This window comes from Phaseolus vulgaris, chromosome 7, assembly GCF_000499845.2.
Source record: "Phaseolus vulgaris cultivar G19833 chromosome 7, P. vulgaris v2.0, whole genome shotgun sequence".
In the NCBI taxonomy this organism is placed as follows: Eukaryota; Viridiplantae; Streptophyta; class Magnoliopsida; order Fabales; family Fabaceae; genus Phaseolus; species Phaseolus vulgaris.
The window spans coordinates 6345439-6364590 of record NC_023753.2 but is presented as its reverse complement, the minus strand read 5'-3'; the positions used below and the strand labels follow the sequence as shown (position 1 = coordinate 6364590).

Here is a 19152-nt window from a genome sequence, read left to right as displayed (position 1 = left end):
GAAATATCGAAAATAAATTATTAATCTAAGATCAAATCACTGCTAGGTAGGACAAGGAATTTTTTTTAATAAAACACTTTTTAATACCTTTATCAACCTAATATGGGTGGGTGAAATTTATGTAAACCCTTTTATTTGAAGTGCAACTCATTATTTATTTGCAAAGTTTCATTCTTGATTTAGAGAGATTCACATGGGTTTTATTAATCAAAGTTTTGCTACCTATTTCATAATGGGCAAGGATTAATATATAAAAGGAATTTTAATGACATGAATTTATAATTTTAAACGTTACCTTTTTTAAATGTTCTGATCATGTTAGAATTCAAAATAACTTAAAGGAATTCTAAATTTGTATGGAATATTTTGTGAATATGAATGTATGTTATTAATTAACTAATATTGGATAGAAATTAATGTCAAATGACAATAGTTGGAGGTAAGGAAATAACATAATAACTTAATCGGTAAAAAAAGTCATTAAAAAAAACTAATTTTCTTTTAGATACTAAAATAAAATTATTATATTAATTAAATTAGAGACTATTTTATAAATTAAAAAAAAATATTGGTATCTAAAGTAATTTCTATTATTAATTTCTAAATTAATATCTAACTATTAGTTACCAAGATAGAATCTTTTCGTATAATAGACTATCATTTAGTGTGTTCTTAAAATTCTTTATAAATAGATATAGTCTATTTGTGTGTCGTTTTTGTTAACATATGAGTTTTGGTTTAGTCCTTCCATATTTTTGTATTTTTTTTAATAACACTTTTTTTTATGGGATGACAAATGATTGTTGTTATTTGAAGTGTTAGTATAGTTGAGATGTCAAGTTGCATAGTGATGTCTAACATTAAAACTTTTATTTTAAAAAAATATTAATAGTTTAAACATTGCTAGCTAATTTAGATATCAATTTAAAAATTATTTTATAAATTTTTATTAGAAATAAAAACTATTATAGATATCAATCATCTTTAGTCTTTAAAATAATATATAATTTAATCAATATAGTGATTAATTATTTTTTATCTTTAAATTTATTACTATTTAATAATTTTTTAGTAAATTACATTGTATCATCTAATCATATTATGTGGTATTATATTTTTAAAATTATTTTATATTTAACTATGATAATATGAAATGAATTATGTGTGTTGTCCGTTAAGAAAAAGTGAACCAATTTAGATATTTAAGTGGATATTCTACCATTGGTGCAAACTAATCCGTTTTATCTATAATCCATATTATTTATTTTATTTTTTATTTTTGTATAATATTATTTGTGTACTAAATATGAATAAATATTTTTATTTATTAAATGCTAAATAATCAATCTTCAAGGTTTTTTTAGGTGTTGTATTTACATTAAAAAAAATTTAAGATATATATTTTTAATTTATGTGTCAGTTAACCCATAAGTCTTTCGTAAATCAGTCTCTCCTAACCCACGCTACCCCTCCCTACAATTTCATTATATGATCATAATTCTACCTACAAATAATATTTAGACTCTCTTTAAATATAATTTTTTTTTATGTTAAACTGAATATTAATATTAATGGAATCTAGTTAAACTGTGATGCAATAAGATATGTGAAGATAAATTAAAATTATTAGAACTTTAACTTTAATAATAATCCGATATGATAGCCTATAATTTGCATAAATGAAAACTATAAGAATGATTTTTTGTGATATTTAGTCTTTAAAATATGAAATAATTTGTGATTGATAATTCTTATAAAAAAATATGGTATCCATAATATATTAGTGCATAATTGGATATAATCAATTTTATAAAACATCAATTTCATATATTTATATCTACATTTAAAAATAGAACCATAATGCATACTGTCCATGTACCCCACCTGTAACAAAGAACAGAGAAAATACTATTTATTTTATAAATCTAAATTATTTTGAACTATATCAAAATAATGTTCATTATAATACTGAAGATGAATTAGTTCATCTATAAAATCATCTGAATGACGCTATTAGTAAAGAAAAATCTAAATTTTGCTTTGTCTTCAATAAAATCATAATAAGAGATACAAGGTGAAAAAAGTTTTTTTTTAAGTGTATAGTGTAATTTTGTACTAAATTTATAAGAATAGATATATTTTAAAAAATATTACAAAAATGAATAAATCATGTTTCTAACAACACGACTTTACTTTTTGAAATTGTTACCTTGAAAACAATTTTAATAACAACTAAAAATTAACAAAGAAGTTGCTAGATCATTGATGATTTTTATTGTGAGAAATTCATTAAAAATTCATGCTTACTAAAGATTACTTTAATTTAGCTTAACCAGTATAGTTAACTTTTTTTTTAGAAGTGAAATTATTATGAATCCTTATAAGTTGGATATTATGAAAGGACCATGAAAAAAATTGATGAGTTGATAAAGTCCAATAAAAGTCAACATGATAGTGGTTGAAATTAAAGATAATAAAATTATTAGTATTTATTTTATTAATAAAATAATTTTTCAATCTAGCTGTGTAAGAGGACCGAGAAAAATAGTCTTAGAGTATAAATGATACAATTAAAATGACACCTGAATATTTTATTATTAAAGTGAAAAGGCTATATAAATAAAAATTTAGTTATTCAGGTTTCATTTTAAAAGAACCATCGTCTCTCTAAAAACTCATTTTCTTTTTCTCTACCTTCTCTCTAAGATTCTCATCTCCTCGCTTATCAGTCTGGCGATCGGAGTCTGCCGTTGGACTCCTGGCAAGACTGCCCGATCAGAATCTCTTATAGAGTAAGTTCAGTTTTGTTCATTTTTTTCCTTTTCTCTCCCTTCTCTCTAAGATTCTGATCTCCTTGCTTATCAGTTTGGCGATCGGAGTATGCCATTGAACTCCTGACAGTGAATCCTATAAGATTGCCCGATCATAATCTCTAATAGAGTAAGTTCGATTTTTACCCTTCTCTGATTCAAATTTTGAACTTGTAGGTCTATCTCCATCTAAGTGTATGCATGTGCCTCTTTTAGTTTTAGGATTAGTCTTTAGTAGATCAGAGTCTTAGAAATATAGTTAGATTTTTTATCAGGACTCTGTGGTGCAAGTTAAGCTACTTTTGAAGATTTTAGTAGGTTTGGAGCTCTTCGTGAGCATATATGCTCAAGTAAAAGTAAGGGAAGCTAGTTTAAAATCTTCAATAGAACCCTAGGTTAGAAGATTTGAATGTGAGTGTGACGGGTCACCAATTCTAGATTTTGTTGCAAGATTTTTTGTTCTGGGTAGATGGTAGTTTGTTTGAAATTGAAAGTGTTGTGATTGAGAATTGGTTGTTTGATTTAAATGGTTTTGGAATTAGAAATCATATATGTATAAATGGACATAATAACTCAATGATTCAATGAGAGTGATTGTATCATGCTGAACAGGAACTGTCAATGTAATGTGTAGATTTATAATTTATGAATTGAATGAGATATTGATTTATAATCTAATAGGTATATTAAGTTATGCAGAATTTTTCTGCATATTTCGCTCAAGCTAGCAAGTGCTAGCTCAAGCTAAAAATTTTGGGGTGCTCTCTGGAGGATTTTAGCCCAAGCTAGTGAATTTTAGCTCAAGCTAAAATTTTTGGGGTGCTTTCTGGAGGATTTTAGCCCAAGCTAGCTAGTTTTAGCTCAAGCTAAAATTATGGGTGCTCTCTGGAGGATTTTAGCTCAAGCTAGCGAATTTTAGCTCAAGCTAAAATTCTGGGTGCTCTCTGGTGGATTTTAGCTCAAGCTAAAGTAAAATAAAAAAATAAAATAAAAATATTAAACAAATTTTTATTCGCTTTTAAAAGATTTATTTATTTATTTTTATATAGTTTTTCTTATAAAGTATGTAAACTTTTATTTCATGTATAGTTAATTGAAAATCTCTTTAATTAGACATTTATAAAATTAGTCAATGAATTGTTGTGTATTTTGGAAAATTTAAACATTGGTATGATTTGATTGTTTGATGTTGGATATTATGAGGTTCAAAATATGAATTCTAATCAAGACATAGTATTTTCAGGAAGAAAATACCGTGTTGAGATTATTATTAGGGTGTATTGATTTGTGAGTGTCCTGTGAATGAGACGATCCTGACTCTACTGATATAATGGAATCACATAGATGAAGTTATTCAGTTGGTGAGAGTTGAAGGAGGTCCATTTGGCTGAGTCTGAGGTTTGAAAGAACTTATCAGAGTAGATCAAATGGATTTACCCTGTCATATGAAGATGATGAGATATTGAGATAATTATGCGCATGGCTGTGTGGGTTTCACAGCAGTAGTATGACAGGTGCAAGTCTCTGGATGCTAATCTCAATACACGAGTCTTCCGGAAGTAGAGTTAAGTGTCTATGTGTTATGAGTCAGTAGAAGTCTAACATGAGAAAGATGAATATTGAAATTGTTGACAGACACTTGTGGAATGCATGAGAAATGATGGATTTATGTGAATGTTTAAAGCTATATTTGTGTTATAAGTTTTAAAAATACCTACCTTACCCTTTGTTTTGTTTTGTGGTTGTTTTTCTTTAATCTGTGATGATCGTGTATTTTACACGGGAGCAGATGATGTTACAGGTGATAAAGTTTCTCGGTGAGAAGATGAATGATGGAAAATGTTTTTTTTTCTTTTGAAATTTTGTTTTAAATTTTGTGTAAATGTTTCAAGTCTTATGAAGAGAAAGATAATTTGAAACATTAAAATAATGAAATTTTAGATATATTTGTATTATTTTTATATATTTATTTTAATATTTCATACAAATTATGATTATCAGATATGGGAAAATATAGGGATGTTACAAGCTGAAGTTATAGGTATAAATTCTTATATACAAATATTTAATGATAAAAATATGTCGAGTGCAAAAATAAAAAAATGAATATTTTAAATAAGTATTGTTAAAGAGATATGTTAATATAAAAAAAAAGATTAAAACAACAAATAAAAAGTGGTTGATTCCCCAAGTTCTTCCACCATTGAATTATTTACAGGTTCTTTGAAGATTAATCATTTCTCAATCCTCCAACAGACTTAAACCAGATTGAACATGCCATAATCTTATTCAACTGAAACTCACTAGTAAAACATGTGTCTACTGGTTTAATCAATATCCAAACTAACTAAGAAATCAAAGTTTAAGACAAAGAAGACTCTCAATCATGCATTAAGTACCTCTTACAAAAACCAATTTATTTTTCAGGAGATTAAAATAATAAAATAACTGCTATAGAGAAACAAAAAACCAAACTTCTATTGACCAAAACCTCAAAACTCAATGAGAAATTACAAAAGAATCAATAAAAAAGGTTTAGCCTTTCATGTAGAGGCAAAACAAAAGAATTACAAAGAAGAAAAGAACTAAGAAAATCCGATGAAGTTCCCCTCCTTTCTCCTTGAAGCTTGTGTCTTTTTATAGATTATTCTATTCCAAGGATTTTGGAAAAATATTTTGGTTTAGATTTTTTTAATAGTTTCCAACTTTCCATAATTATTGTAACTTTTTGAAGATCATCTTAATTTGCACTCAATCTAAATTGCTTCCATGGTGGTCAATTTGGTTAAGGAAAATTCTTCCATCCCAATAAAAGACTTATTTTCATAAACAAAAACCTCCATAGGTATATTATAACATATAAAAAAAGCATAGCTAGGAAAACAAAAAACTCTTACCATGACATTCGACGATTGAGAACAATCATACAATCCTCTTCCTAGTTGGTTGCAAGCACTACAAGAAAGTAATATGGGACAATTGTCTAGTACACTGCTTCTCATTATCTTGTCGATTGTGTTTAAGAAACATCTTATGAGATTTTGGATCATGTTCTTTCAAGCCTTGCATCAAAGGATTCATACAAGCCTATTGTAGAAGTTGATGGGACATTTTTTTTATGAAAAAATATCATGCAACATTGTTGACTGCGATCACTCAAGGAATCAAAATATGTTTCCCTTAGCATTTGCCATTGTTGAAGGCAAGAACCATGAGACTTTGATATGGTTCTTCCATTTATTGTGATAATACATCACACATCAACTAATTTGTGCATGATCACTAACATACATAATGTCAACCTAACAAGTCTTGAAGAATGGATGAAAAGCAAGTGGTTTGCATGCATCATATCGCATCCAACTGTTACGAAGTGGACTTTAAGCCTAACTCAACCCCATAAAACCGGCTCGATAAGGTGAGGTTTGCACCCACTTATATACAATGAAAGACTCTAATCTCTAGTCGATGTGGGATCTTCAACACACCCCCCTCACGCCGAGACTGCCAACTCGTGCGTGGGACTATATGGTCTGATAGCGGCCCGATAGCGGGTGGCACGATAGGCCCAACAAATACTCGCTAGGATAGGCTCGAAATGGCTCTGATACCATATTACGAAGTGGACTTTAAGCCTAACTCAACCCCATAAAACCGGCTCGATGGGGTGAGGTCTGCACCCACTTATATACAATGAAAGACTCTAATCTCTAGTCGATGTGGGATCTCCAACACCAACTTCAACAAAATGTTCAAAAATTTCAAGTTGAAACGTCAATTGATTTAACATGGGTAATAACATTGCTTACCTTTATTCATACAAAATTACACAATCAATAAGCGTTTAAGAAATTCAATTTTTTCATTGTCACGACTTATGAAATGAAACAACTCACTCTACAAGCAAAGTTATTAGTTATGTAATCAGAATTCCAGCAAGCAGTTTCCTAGATAGATAAAATATTGTTATAAAAGTGAGCTTTAAACGATGAAGCAAGAAGTACAACCATATGACCACAAATTTAGCCGAATGCATAAATTCTGTTTTGAAGGGAATTTGTCCCTTGCCCATTTAAGCTTTGATTAAGGTAACATTTGAAAGAGAAAAATTTGTGGGACAAGGCTAAAGACAGACACGGGTGTTACACGCAGATCATTATTATGCAGAAGATATCACAGTCTTACTAAGAAAAAATGAATAACATTCGGTTATGTGTCTTGCGCAAAGGTTACGTGTCTTGAGGTACTTGTTTGATTAAATGATTGACAGTGTGATTGAGGTACTTTCAAGCTCTTTGATTTCCTTGTCATTACGTTATAATCGCTTGTTCCTCTTGTCATTTACAACCAATGACATTTGTTGATCCATATATAGTCTCCATAACATTAAAAAAGCTTATGAAATCCAATTTTTCATACTTGATCCCTACATATATCATAAAGAGTCAAGAAAATCAAACATTATTCATTTCCATAATGAAATATATTAATCAATTCAAAACATAGAAAAAATATTCTAACTATCACAATAAATAAATAAATGTCACAATAGGAGAAATTATTCATTTAGATAGTAAAATATGATGGTTTGTAATATTTAATATTATTCATTTTTTTTTATTTCATCAATCTTTAAAACTATAAATATTATCAATCTAATCAAATATATAATATATTCCTCAATTTAAATGAGATACTTCAATAACAAAACTTCACACATAATAGTTACTATTTTATTATTATTTTTTAATCAAACACATTATCTATGATTTTTATAAAACAACCAAATTCATATTATTCAATTGACTACATAATTTTATTTCATATTTATAAACTATCCACCAAATTATATTATTACATCTACTTTTTAATTATTAGCTCATATTACTTACTATTCTCTTATAAACAAATCAATTATTTAAACATATTATTAAATTATTTGTTAAATAAATTAAACACCTTAATAGCAAATTTTACACATTTTTAAAAATAACTCACTCTATTTTTTAATTCTTTTCATCTGACTCACTTTAAATTAATCAAATAATTTATTTTACTAATGATCAGTTATTCAATAAATATTAGTAGTTTTTCATTATTTTTTATACAATTTGTTTTTCAAACTACAAATTTTCTTTTTTGTAAATTAAATCAATGTAAAAAAATCTAAATTTAAATCATCACAAATATGATGACTTTAATATATAAATAATACACTAATATACAATATCTATGTATTATTTTTACACTAAAATCATTATACCAGTTATTATTTTTGAAAAGAAAAATTAATAGCATTAATTAAATTAAATTAAATCAAAATCATGTTATTTTAATGAATTTTTCATAATAAAAACAGTCATTTATGATAACTTTTTTTATTAGTTTTTAATTGTCATTATAACCATATTTAAAGATGATCACTTTTGAACAGTAAAATGATGATACTCAAACAAGATATATCTATTTCTTTTTTTTTTCAAATATATCATTCTCATAGTGATAATGTAAAATTGCACAACTTTTGAATTTTTTTTAAACTCTTTCTGAAATTCGTCTAAATGTTTCTCAATATAACTATCAGAATTATATATATTTAAATATCAACAAATTTTTATAAGTTAAAAAAACTCTTATTTTTTTTATAAAATTTTTCTTGTAATTTGGTTATCACATAAAAAAAATATAAAATTATAAAAAACTATACTAAAACTTATATATTAACAAAAATAATCTATTAAAAAAAATCTTCATTACATATATTACTTTATTTCGTTATCTTAGAAATTATTGTAATCGCAATTAAGTATTAAAAGACTTCTTTGTATTATTAGAAAATTTTGATTAAATATAAAAAAAAACCTTTTGCATTTTTTTAATTCAATACTCTCTCTAAATTATTTAAAAGAATAAAAAAACTAAACACTATTTATATGTTATTTTCATCTTTGTATTTTTATTTATGAAACAAAATTTAAATAAATATATTTTAAAATTATTTAATTAATATATTTTGCAAGAGAAAATAGTTGTTAATACATGTAAACATTGAAAAACAAATATGCACATACTGTATAATAATATGATAGTAATGGGTTAGACCCCATTGAATGAGGTCATAATAATGTCACATGCAAAATTTAACATTTGCAAGTTGTCACTGTTCCACTTCGATCTCTCCTCGAAAACTTCGCCAGCCACCTGGGATCAACATTGTTATTATATTAAATTGTAAACTCACAATATTTTTTTAGAAAGTTATTAAAGTGGGATATTTTTTAAAATTTTTATTTTCATATTTTACTGTGAAGATTTTGTTGCCCGATTTATATTTTACTTTTTTTAATACTGAAGTTTTATTTTAAATAAAAAATTGTTAAAGAAAATAAAATTATTACTTAAATGATAGTTTTGATTAAAAAATTTATGATTTTATTATAAATAAATAAAGTTTTATATGCTAAATTTTTGTAATAAAGTCACCTGTACAAAAATTATTTATCTAAATTTATATATTTTTTAGATTTTATTCATTCTATAATTTGTTAGAAATATTGTCCTCCTTTTATGCAATATGAGGAGTCTAGTTTTAAAAACTGTTTTAAATTAAATTAAAAATAGAACCTACCTTGTCTAAAATTCTACCTAGAAGTTTACTTTAAATTAAATTTTTCTGTTTCACTGCCCAAGATATTGATTTGTTCAAGATGTTGGGAAGGAAAAGGACATCAGAATAAGCAATTTATTTTTAATTTTTATTTTAGTTAATTTTTTTATAGTGATGTTTTTTCTTTTATTTCTTTATTAAATTTAAAATTTATTTAAATATGTTTGACTCCATTTTTTTCTTTTGAGAAAAATAATAATCAGTGACTAATTTAGATAATATTATATTTAAAAATAAAATTAAGGGAGATAGTTTTTAAAAACTATTATAATTTTATTTAAAGTTGTCTTTTAATTTATAGATTACGAAGTTATATTATATTGTAAATGGTTAGAATAAATAATTAATCGTGATAAGCTAAACCTAAAAAGACCATGAAAAAATTTGGTGAGTTTAGAAAAAGTTAGTAAAAGTCAAACATGAAAGTGGTTGGCATTAGAGATAATAAAATAACTAATGTTTCTTTTATTAACAAACTAATATGATTTTTTTTTCCAATCTGGCTGAATTTATTGGTTAAATTCTTTATACAAATATTTAATGATTAAAATAATATTTTGAATGCAAAAATGAAAAAATAAATATTTCAAATAGGTATGGTTAAAGAGATACATTAATATAAAGATAATTTTCATATAGATGAATTCAAGTTTTGGTACAGAAATTAGTTTGGTGTAGGTGCACTTTGTAATTTTATATACATATATTGTATATTTTCAACTAAAAATCACTAAAAGTGGAACTTTATAAATTTTATAAATAAATGTTAACATATACTTTTTAATATCATTAATAATATTCACATAATTTGGAATCCCTTCAAAAACTATATAGTATTTGAAAATAAAATTTACAAAAATATTTATATAACAAATTCACTTTAAAAAATAATCTCCAACTACACTTTTTTGACATTAATCCTATTTGGATTTTTTTTTTAATATCTGATATTAAAACAAAAAAAATCGATATTTATGTGATAAACATTTTACTTTAACATTGTCCACTAATAGTAATTTTTCTCTCTACCATCTTTTATTCTAATTTTTGTATGAGATGTTCTATTTAACAACCATTTTGGTTTTATATAAACTGATATCATATGTTGGCAACTTAACGGTACAATAATATGATTTTTTATTGAATTATGTGAACATTTCCTATGTGTGAAATTGAATTTGATAAACATGTTATTGCAAGACATGTTCAAAAATCAATCTATAAATAATAATTTAGCCCTCCTATATATTTTTATGTCAAATTAAATAGTGGTAAAATGTGAATAAATGATGATACAGTAAGAGATGTGAAGTCATCTAAGTTAGAGAAGATAATTGGATATAAGAATTTTATAAATGAAATAACACTTTGCTTATAAAGCTAGAAACTATGGGAATGAGTGTTTATCATGTTTGTCTGTATGATATGCAATTTAAAACAATTAATTAAATGTTTAAAATAAACTTATTTTCTTTTACTTATTTACAAAAGTATTTGTAGGAATAAATATTTTGTTAACTTACATAGGAAGCTAAGAACATTATTATTCTTAACTTAATCTTACTTTTACTTTTTTACAAAAATATAATATAGTACAACATCTTCAAAATATTACAAATTTCCCATTTTCATACATATATATATATATATATTAATTAATTAGATAATAACAGTGATTCGAGTGATTTCATTACCATCCAAATTACACATTTATCCATGTCACAATGTGTAAAAAATTTCGATCATCTAATATTTTAATTTATATAATTTAAACTATCCGTGAAAAAAAAAATATTTATTATATAAGTTCATTTATTAAATAAACAAAATAATTGAGTATTTACATATCGTCCCATATTTCTAACACAAATTAAAACTATGAATATATAACAATAATATTTAACACAGTTTTCACATCACATATCATGCTCTCTCTCACTTTATTATTTTGCCTCATAGTTAAAAAATAAACAGTTTTCACATCACATATCATCATGCTCTCTCTCACTTTATTATTTTGCCTCATAGTTAAAAAATAATCAATAAAACATAAATCATTTCATAACAATGATTAATGATAATAAATCACACCGAGTTACAGTCAACTAATCAAAATCAATTATAACTAATAAGAAAGCTAAAAGAATAAGCTACAACTTATACGAAGATTTCCAGTTCTGAAAAACACATTTCCTTATTTTAAAAGTTCAAAAATTGCAACAACTCTAATTAAAACTAACAAATTTACATTTACTCACTAAAACAAAAATAATTAGACTTAAAAACCTCATTTTTAATTGATAACAAATCCATAAAAAAGCTAACATCCAATACTACAACTTTTAAAAAAAAACCATTAAATCAACTTCTAAAAATCCTTGATCCACTCAACACATAGAATTTTGATAAATGAAATTAAGAAAATATTCTCTCATATCTGAATTTGCTAAACGAATTTAATGTCAAGAGTAATCTCTAGACTAAATGCACTACTTTTATGAAGAGTAGTGTACATTTTTTAACATATCTACCTTGCTAATTAAATTTGATGAAAATAATAAAAAAATTGAAGAGAATAATTAAATAAGATGAGAAATTAATTTTTTTAAAGAAATTTTAATCGATAAAGAATATATTTATAAGAGTGTATTATAAAGATATTATATTAAAGTTATTATCAACCGTAGGTATAAATTGATAAAAGAAGTGATTAAATTAGAGCAAAATAAAGTTTTTAAAAGGTAAAAAAAAAGTATACTGTGAAAAAATCAGGTTTACTCATATTTTGTGTGAAGGAAATACGTGTGCTGATAAGTTGACTAATTTAATATTTATTCATAAAAAATCCTTTCATTGATATAATATACTTCTATCTAGTCTGTTCTTGAAATTCTTTATTAATTAATAGATATAGTCTACTTATGTATCGTTTTTGTTAACATATGAGTTTCGGTCTAGTCCCCATATTTTTATATTTTTTTAATAATACTTTTTCATGTGATAACAAATGATTGTTGTTACTTAAGGTGTAGTCTAGTTAGCCTAAATCCTAAACCCTAAAAAAAATAAAAAATATGGATTGATTTTCTTAAAATGAGAAAAAGGTAAATTAAAAAATTGAATGAGAAAAAATAAAAAAAAAGGAGGATTGTAATTTCCCAACGTGGCGAAGTAAAGGTTAGGTGAGAAGATGCGACAAAAATCATGGCCAAACCCTCAAAGCTCAACATTCTGAGTTTATTATTCATCACTATATATTACTATTACCAAACCAAACCAAACCAAACCATATCTTCCTTCTCTTCAGAGCGTTTTCTCTCTCTTTCTCTCTCTCTCTAACACCCACTAGTGATGGCTGTGCAACTGTGGGAGACCTTGAAGGAGGCCATAGTGGTCTACACTGGCCTAAGTCCTTCCACCTTCTTCACGGTGCTCACGCTACTTCTGGCCGTTTACTACGTCGTTTCGGGTCTCTTTGGGGCTCCACCCGACCGCCACCGCCCCCGCCACATCGAGGAGGAGGAGATGCCGCCTCTGCGGCCGCCGGTCCAGCTCGGTGAGATCACGGCTGAGGAGCTCAAAGCCTACGACGGCAACGATCCCGATAAACCCTTGCTTATGGCCATCAAGGCCCAGATCTACGATGTCTCCCAGAGCAGGTTTACCGTCGCACAAAACCCACCCATTTCTTCTTAATTTGTTCTTCTGTATTATTTTGTTTCATTTTCATGGTCTATGCTTATTTTGGGTATTTTATTAATTTTCTGTTAATAGTGAATGCCTTCCAAGTAAGCTTTTTTAGGTTAACGTTGTTCAATTATTGTTTTGGTATCATGCATTGATTTTCTCTAAAACTTTCCTATTTGTGCATTTTCGGATGCCCTTTTGTGTTAATGATCGGTGTATTAAGAATTTGTGAATTTGGGGGTACTTTTGCTTTTGCAAAGGTCAGATTTTGCTTTTTGTACGCGGGCTCTTTTTGTTGTTACTGTGACATGTGATGAGAAGATAACATGTTCCTCGTATTATTGAGGACCTGTTTGATTTAAAGTTGAGTAGAGCTGGTTTTTAACTGTACCTGATTAGAATGCAGAGTCTAAAGTGTGTTTTTGTGTCCGTTGTTTATTGGAAAGTTTGAGAATTGATTATATAACGACATATAACAAACCTGCAAACTACATGGTTTAAGTAGAAAATTAGAAGGTTGGATTTCAAAGGTTGAACATGGATTTATAGAAACTTTTGTCTTGTGGAAGGTATTGTTCAGATTGTTTTCCGTCATCCCTATTGTCATTAATTTTACTGGTTGCTTTGTTCAGTGTTTACTTCTTAGTCCCACTACATATTTGTGTACACGTTCACCCATCTCAAGGTTGAAAAAATGTAATTCTCACTGTGATCTTTATTTTGATTGGGCTTAACATTGTTTGAGTTGGACTAAGATGCTGCATTGAGGAGCCGAGTTATCTAACATCAGCCATTTCTTTTGAGATGCTGTTTTGTGGAGCTGAATTATGGAGATTCAGTGAAAAGCATCGTCATTCGCTACCTAACTTATTTCTGCTGAAATTTGCCCTTTTTTTTACTCTGATGGGAATATTTTGTCCACATTGCATTTTCAATTAATTCTTACCACTGCAAGCCTTGTTTGTTTCTGCTATAATTTTTCTGTTTTGTCTGCTCCTAGCTACTTTTGCTCAGCCAAACTTTCTCGAGTCCTAAAACTATGAACCCTGGCCTTCTTTAAGAGAGTATATGCTTTTAATTAACAAAACCAAAAGTGATACATGATTTTGCTTGACAACATAGTTCATTTTGTGTCAGGCAAGAATGAAATATGTATGTGATGATGTTTTTTTTGTTCCTTAATATGCTTTAATTGGGTTTTAACACCACTGCTTAATATCAGGATGTTTTATGGACCTGGCGGACCTTATGCGCTGTTTGCTGGCAAGGATGCTAGCAGGGCTTTAGCAAAGATGTCTTTTGAAGATAAAGATCTGACTGGGGATATTTCTGGCCTTGGCCCATTTGAGCTTGATGCTTTACAAGACTGGGAATATAAGTTCATGAGCAAGTACGTTAAGGTTGGAACTGTTAAAAGTGAAGTTCCTGTAGCTGAATCAGAGTCCAACGCTGAACCATCAGAAACTACTTCCCGTGATATTGATTCTGCTGCTGCTGCTGTTAAAAGTGATGAAACCCCTTCAAACACTGATGCAGATAAAGAAGAGTGATGGCCGAGTTGTTCCACAATGCCCCTGACAAAATGGAGAGAAAAAAGAAACTTCATTGTTAAGACTGAGCAAATGTAAGGCAAGTTTTTCGAAGATAACTGTTGGCCATCTCTTCTGATTGTCCCTTTGTTTGAATATTCGGTCTTGTAATAATCAACTGTGAGGGGTAAATTGAAGTTAGATATTTTCAAATTCCATAGCATGTACGTGTTATATTAGACTCGTAATAATCTTTTGGTTTGATTGAATAATATTTTTCTCTATGACAAAAATGAAGCATAAGTAGTCTTCCATGTATGAATAGTATAATGCGTGACATTTTTTTTATCCTAGAAATTTCTGAGTACTGAAAATTCATTTGATTTCTGTTTCTGAACACCCGATATCTGTGTTGAACCTAAAACTTGGAAGAAGGGATATTTATAGCGAATAGAAGTAGAATGGAATTAAATTAAAATAAAGCAGTAAAAAAACTGGGCAGTGTTCTGTGGGTATAGATGTCAACAAAGAAAATGGTGATGGGCGTGCTGATGAGATGGCCATAGGAAAGGTATGCAAAACTAGGTTAAAAGAAAATAGCCTTAAATTTTGAACTTCTAGATGAGTTGTTTATCTCTTATAAATTAAAATTTGTTGATTTTTCCACTTCTATCAACTTCAAAATACAGAATGTCAGAGCTTGATTTTGAACTTTCAGTTTCAAAGTTATTCTCTCCTTTTTAATTTAACTTTGTTAATTTCCTCCTCCTATGCTAAAAGTCAATTTTTTTTTGGAATAACTTTCTATTCACGTACTTTTGAAGGAGAATAAAAAAATGAAGTGTATTTTTTTATAAGTTAAAATTAATTTATTATAAATTAAAGTTACCTCTTTAAAGTTATCTTTTTATTTTATTTTCTATAACTTCTCATTGTAAGAAATAGAATTAGGTTAAAAATCCAATTAATTAAAAATAATATAGAAGGTCAAAGCAACAAGTTCTTTCCTTGCACGTTCTTTCTAATTTATTTATTCTCATCTTTGCTCGTTGGTTATTATGTATTTCTTTTGTTTATGGTGTATCTTAGACTGAACTTTTTTATTACTTTGCATAAATACTATAGTCCTACAATTCAAAATATAGCCCATTTATAGTGTCTGTTTTTCCTAAAGTTGATATATTTATATATACACTAAAATCTATTTATATATTAGTGCTATAAAAAGAAAACTAAATTAAATAAACATATCCATGCATGATAATATAAAATGTTATAATGTATTTAATTTAATATAAAGGAGTTAACACAATATAAATACAGATTTATAAACATGACAGCACTATGTTTCAGCTAAGAGTGAACAATGAAGTAGAATAAAAATATATGGTTATTTTAAAAGTTCAAGAGTTAAATACTGGAGAAGTTAAAACTAAAGTGGTTTATACTTACAATTTTAAAAATTAATTTAGAGATTTCCTCAAGTGAAATGTTTATATGGTTATCAACAACTCCGTATGATTCACAGAAAACTTATTTATAGTCAAAATCATCAATAGTATATTTTCTATTCAATTTTAAACATATTAAGAGTATCTTTTAATCAATCTGTAGGTATACCTCTGAAATAAAATATAGTTATTCAACATTGAAAACTAAGTTAAAAACTTATTATAAAAAGGTATAATTTATTCTAAAAATCACCTTTGTGTGTTCTACACATTGTTTTTTACATGAATTCATGTATTATTTCCATTAGCTAGTACAATTCAAACTAATCATTTCAACAAGGTATCATCACATTTAAGATTAAATAAAACACAATAACATTTATTTCAAATCAAACATTTCAAGATTCCAATTTAATAATTCAAATACTAATATCTAAGTTTAAACCAATACAAATAATATTAACCATTTTAACATAAATTATACTCCATAATCAAAATTAAATTTACTTATAATTAAAAATAATTTCTTTACTTTACACTTGCTTATGATATAAGAAATAGAACAAAAATATTAAAAGACCCCAAATGATTAGGAAATAATGTCGTTTAAGTTTTTGATAAAAATATGAGATGAATCACTGGAATAACACACATAGACACATATATATTATTTGTATTATGTTGTCCTTTATGAATGTAATACTTTATGTGCAACTTTTTATGGGTATGTGATGAGATACTTGGGATGGTAGATTTCACTTATGATCACATAAATATGATATCATGTGATGAAAAACTGGAAGAGACTCTTATTGTTAGGAATCCAAGTATGATTTTTAGTTCCACATAGAGTATAAATAAGAAAATTGAGTAACATATAAAAAAAAACTCATTATCTTAAGGTTTTGGGATGAGGTGGTCGTAATCTCTTATATGGATTTGTTCATGATTTATTGATGCTAAATTTTTCTAGTGTCACCATCTTGAAAAACCTAAAAGTAGTATTAGACCCAATATCTCGATATACTTTATTGTTATAGCATTGTCTAAATCCTTCACATTATAAAATATTTGGTTTTTTTCACAGTCAGATGACTATTTGTATCATAAGAAGTTCTATGCAATCCTTAATACAATAAAAGCCAAACAACATGAAACAGTTATATTGGGAGTTGCTAGATTGACAGACACTTTGTGTGATTAGGTTGACGTTGGTTAAGAATGTTGCATTCATCATTATGAACTGATTCAACTGACATTGGCAAAAAATGTGGTGTTTGACATTATGGATTAATTTAGATGACGTTGACCAAGAATGTTACATTCAACACCATGAACAAGAAGACAATCACAAATTGATGTAGGCATTGTTAAATATACAAGAAGTCATCTGCAACCAACAAAATATATTTCATACACCAGCTAGTCAACCTTAGAATGGATGAAGGTAATTTGGTTAATAAAATTTAACACAATTATTGTCTAGTTGGCATCGATGTAGATTAATATTAATGATGATAGAGAAAATAAATGATACAAGAATTTAATGTGATTTAGTAAATAATATGTTTGCTTACAATCTCAACTACACTACAAAGTATTTGATTTTGTTGTACTTAAAAAACTATATCAATTTGATTCCGTGATCTTGAGATCCCCAACAAAAAATTTATGTTGAATTTGTCAAATTCAAACATGTTTAGTATGAGTCATCCAAAAGATATCAAGTATGATAAATTCTACCATTTCATTGATTTATAATTGAAGATTATGGCATCTTGGTTGAAAGTGATTTTGTTGTATGGTTTTATATGTTGATGATATGATGTGATTGAACTATACCGTTTTATATGATATTTGTTTTAAAATTAGTCAGTGTTTATTAGTAAATTATCATGATTATAATAAATTTTAACTAAAAATATAGATTATTTTAAACGATTTATAATATAATACAAAGTTATGATTAGTAAATTATCTCTTAGACACATAAAATTTAGTTAGAAATAAAAGTAGGAAGATAAAATGAGAGGGATAATTAGTTTAAAAAGAGATAAAAGATCAAATGAGAATAATTTGATAACATTAAGAAATAAAAATTGAGTTATTTGTAAAGTTAATTACTCATTGTATTAGGTTAAGATAATATTTGATAAATGCTAAATGTTATGAACTTAATCATTGATTTAATGATGATAATTGTGTATATTGAACTTCAAAGGATTTAGATATTTATTTGTTTTTGCCATAGCTATTTCAAAAATTGTATAAACAATGTTATTTTTTATTAAATGAGCAGGTATAGTTATTTTATATTATAAGTACATATCCATCAGAATCTATTTGTAATATAGGAATTATTTTCAAAGTTGATTGCGTGAAACTTTGAACCTCTACTTTCTATTTAGGTTTGCGCATAAATTTATTGAATAATACAAAATTAGATGTCCTAGTCAGTTTTCTTTAATTTAAGATTTCACTGAAAACTTATTAAATAAAAATTAATTTTATAAAAAGTAATTAATTATTATATTAATTAAATTAAATATTATTTTATAGACTAAATTTATTAATAATATTTAAAATAATTTTTATTCTTAATAAAATTTATAAATTAATATTTATTTAATTATCAAAATTTTATTTAATACTAATTTAAAAAATATATATTAATAATAAAATTACTTTGAATATTAATAATTCTTTTAGTCAATAATAATATCTAATTTAATAATATAATAATGAATTTTTTATTTATTTTAAAATTGTTTTTTATTTAATAAAGTTTTTGATATTTTTTTTTTAAGTCCAATCAAATTTTATAACCATCTTACACAATTAGGCTACTGATTGTGAATACTGCACAGCTTATTACAGACAAACATGGAAAAAAACAATATAAATGTGAGTAATGCATAGTCAGTAGGAGAGTTTCTTTAAAGTTGTGACATTATGAGATAAAAAGTTAATGTAAAAATGGCACAAATTAATTTAAGAAACTGCATAGT

The 19152-nt window shown here is 26.5% G+C and overlaps 1 protein-coding gene across 1 annotated transcript; it reads left to right on the top strand.

Annotated features, from left to right (window-relative positions):
• Positions 1–12683: 12683 nt before the first annotated feature.
• Positions 12684–14986, top strand: LOC137827774 (membrane steroid-binding protein 1). Its single transcript, XM_068634091.1, has 2 exons — positions 12684–13136; positions 14387–14986. The coding sequence occupies exons 1-2, from the start codon at positions 12829–12831 to the stop codon at positions 14712–14714; spliced, it is 636 nt and encodes a 211-aa protein (XP_068490192.1). The 5' UTR covers positions 12684–12828; the 3' UTR covers positions 14715–14986.
• Positions 14987–19152: the final 4166 nt, after the last annotated feature.

Bases quoted from the DNA above. Each gene is read 5' to 3' on its own strand.
- LOC137827774 (XM_068634091.1), top strand. From the start codon at position 12,829: ATGGCTGTGCAACTGTGGGAGACCTTGAAGGAGGCCATAGTGGTCTAC. The intron at 13,137-14,386 runs GTTTACCGTCGC...GCTTAATATCAG, and splicing joins TACGATGTCTCCCAGAGCAG to GATGTTTTATGGACCTGGCG.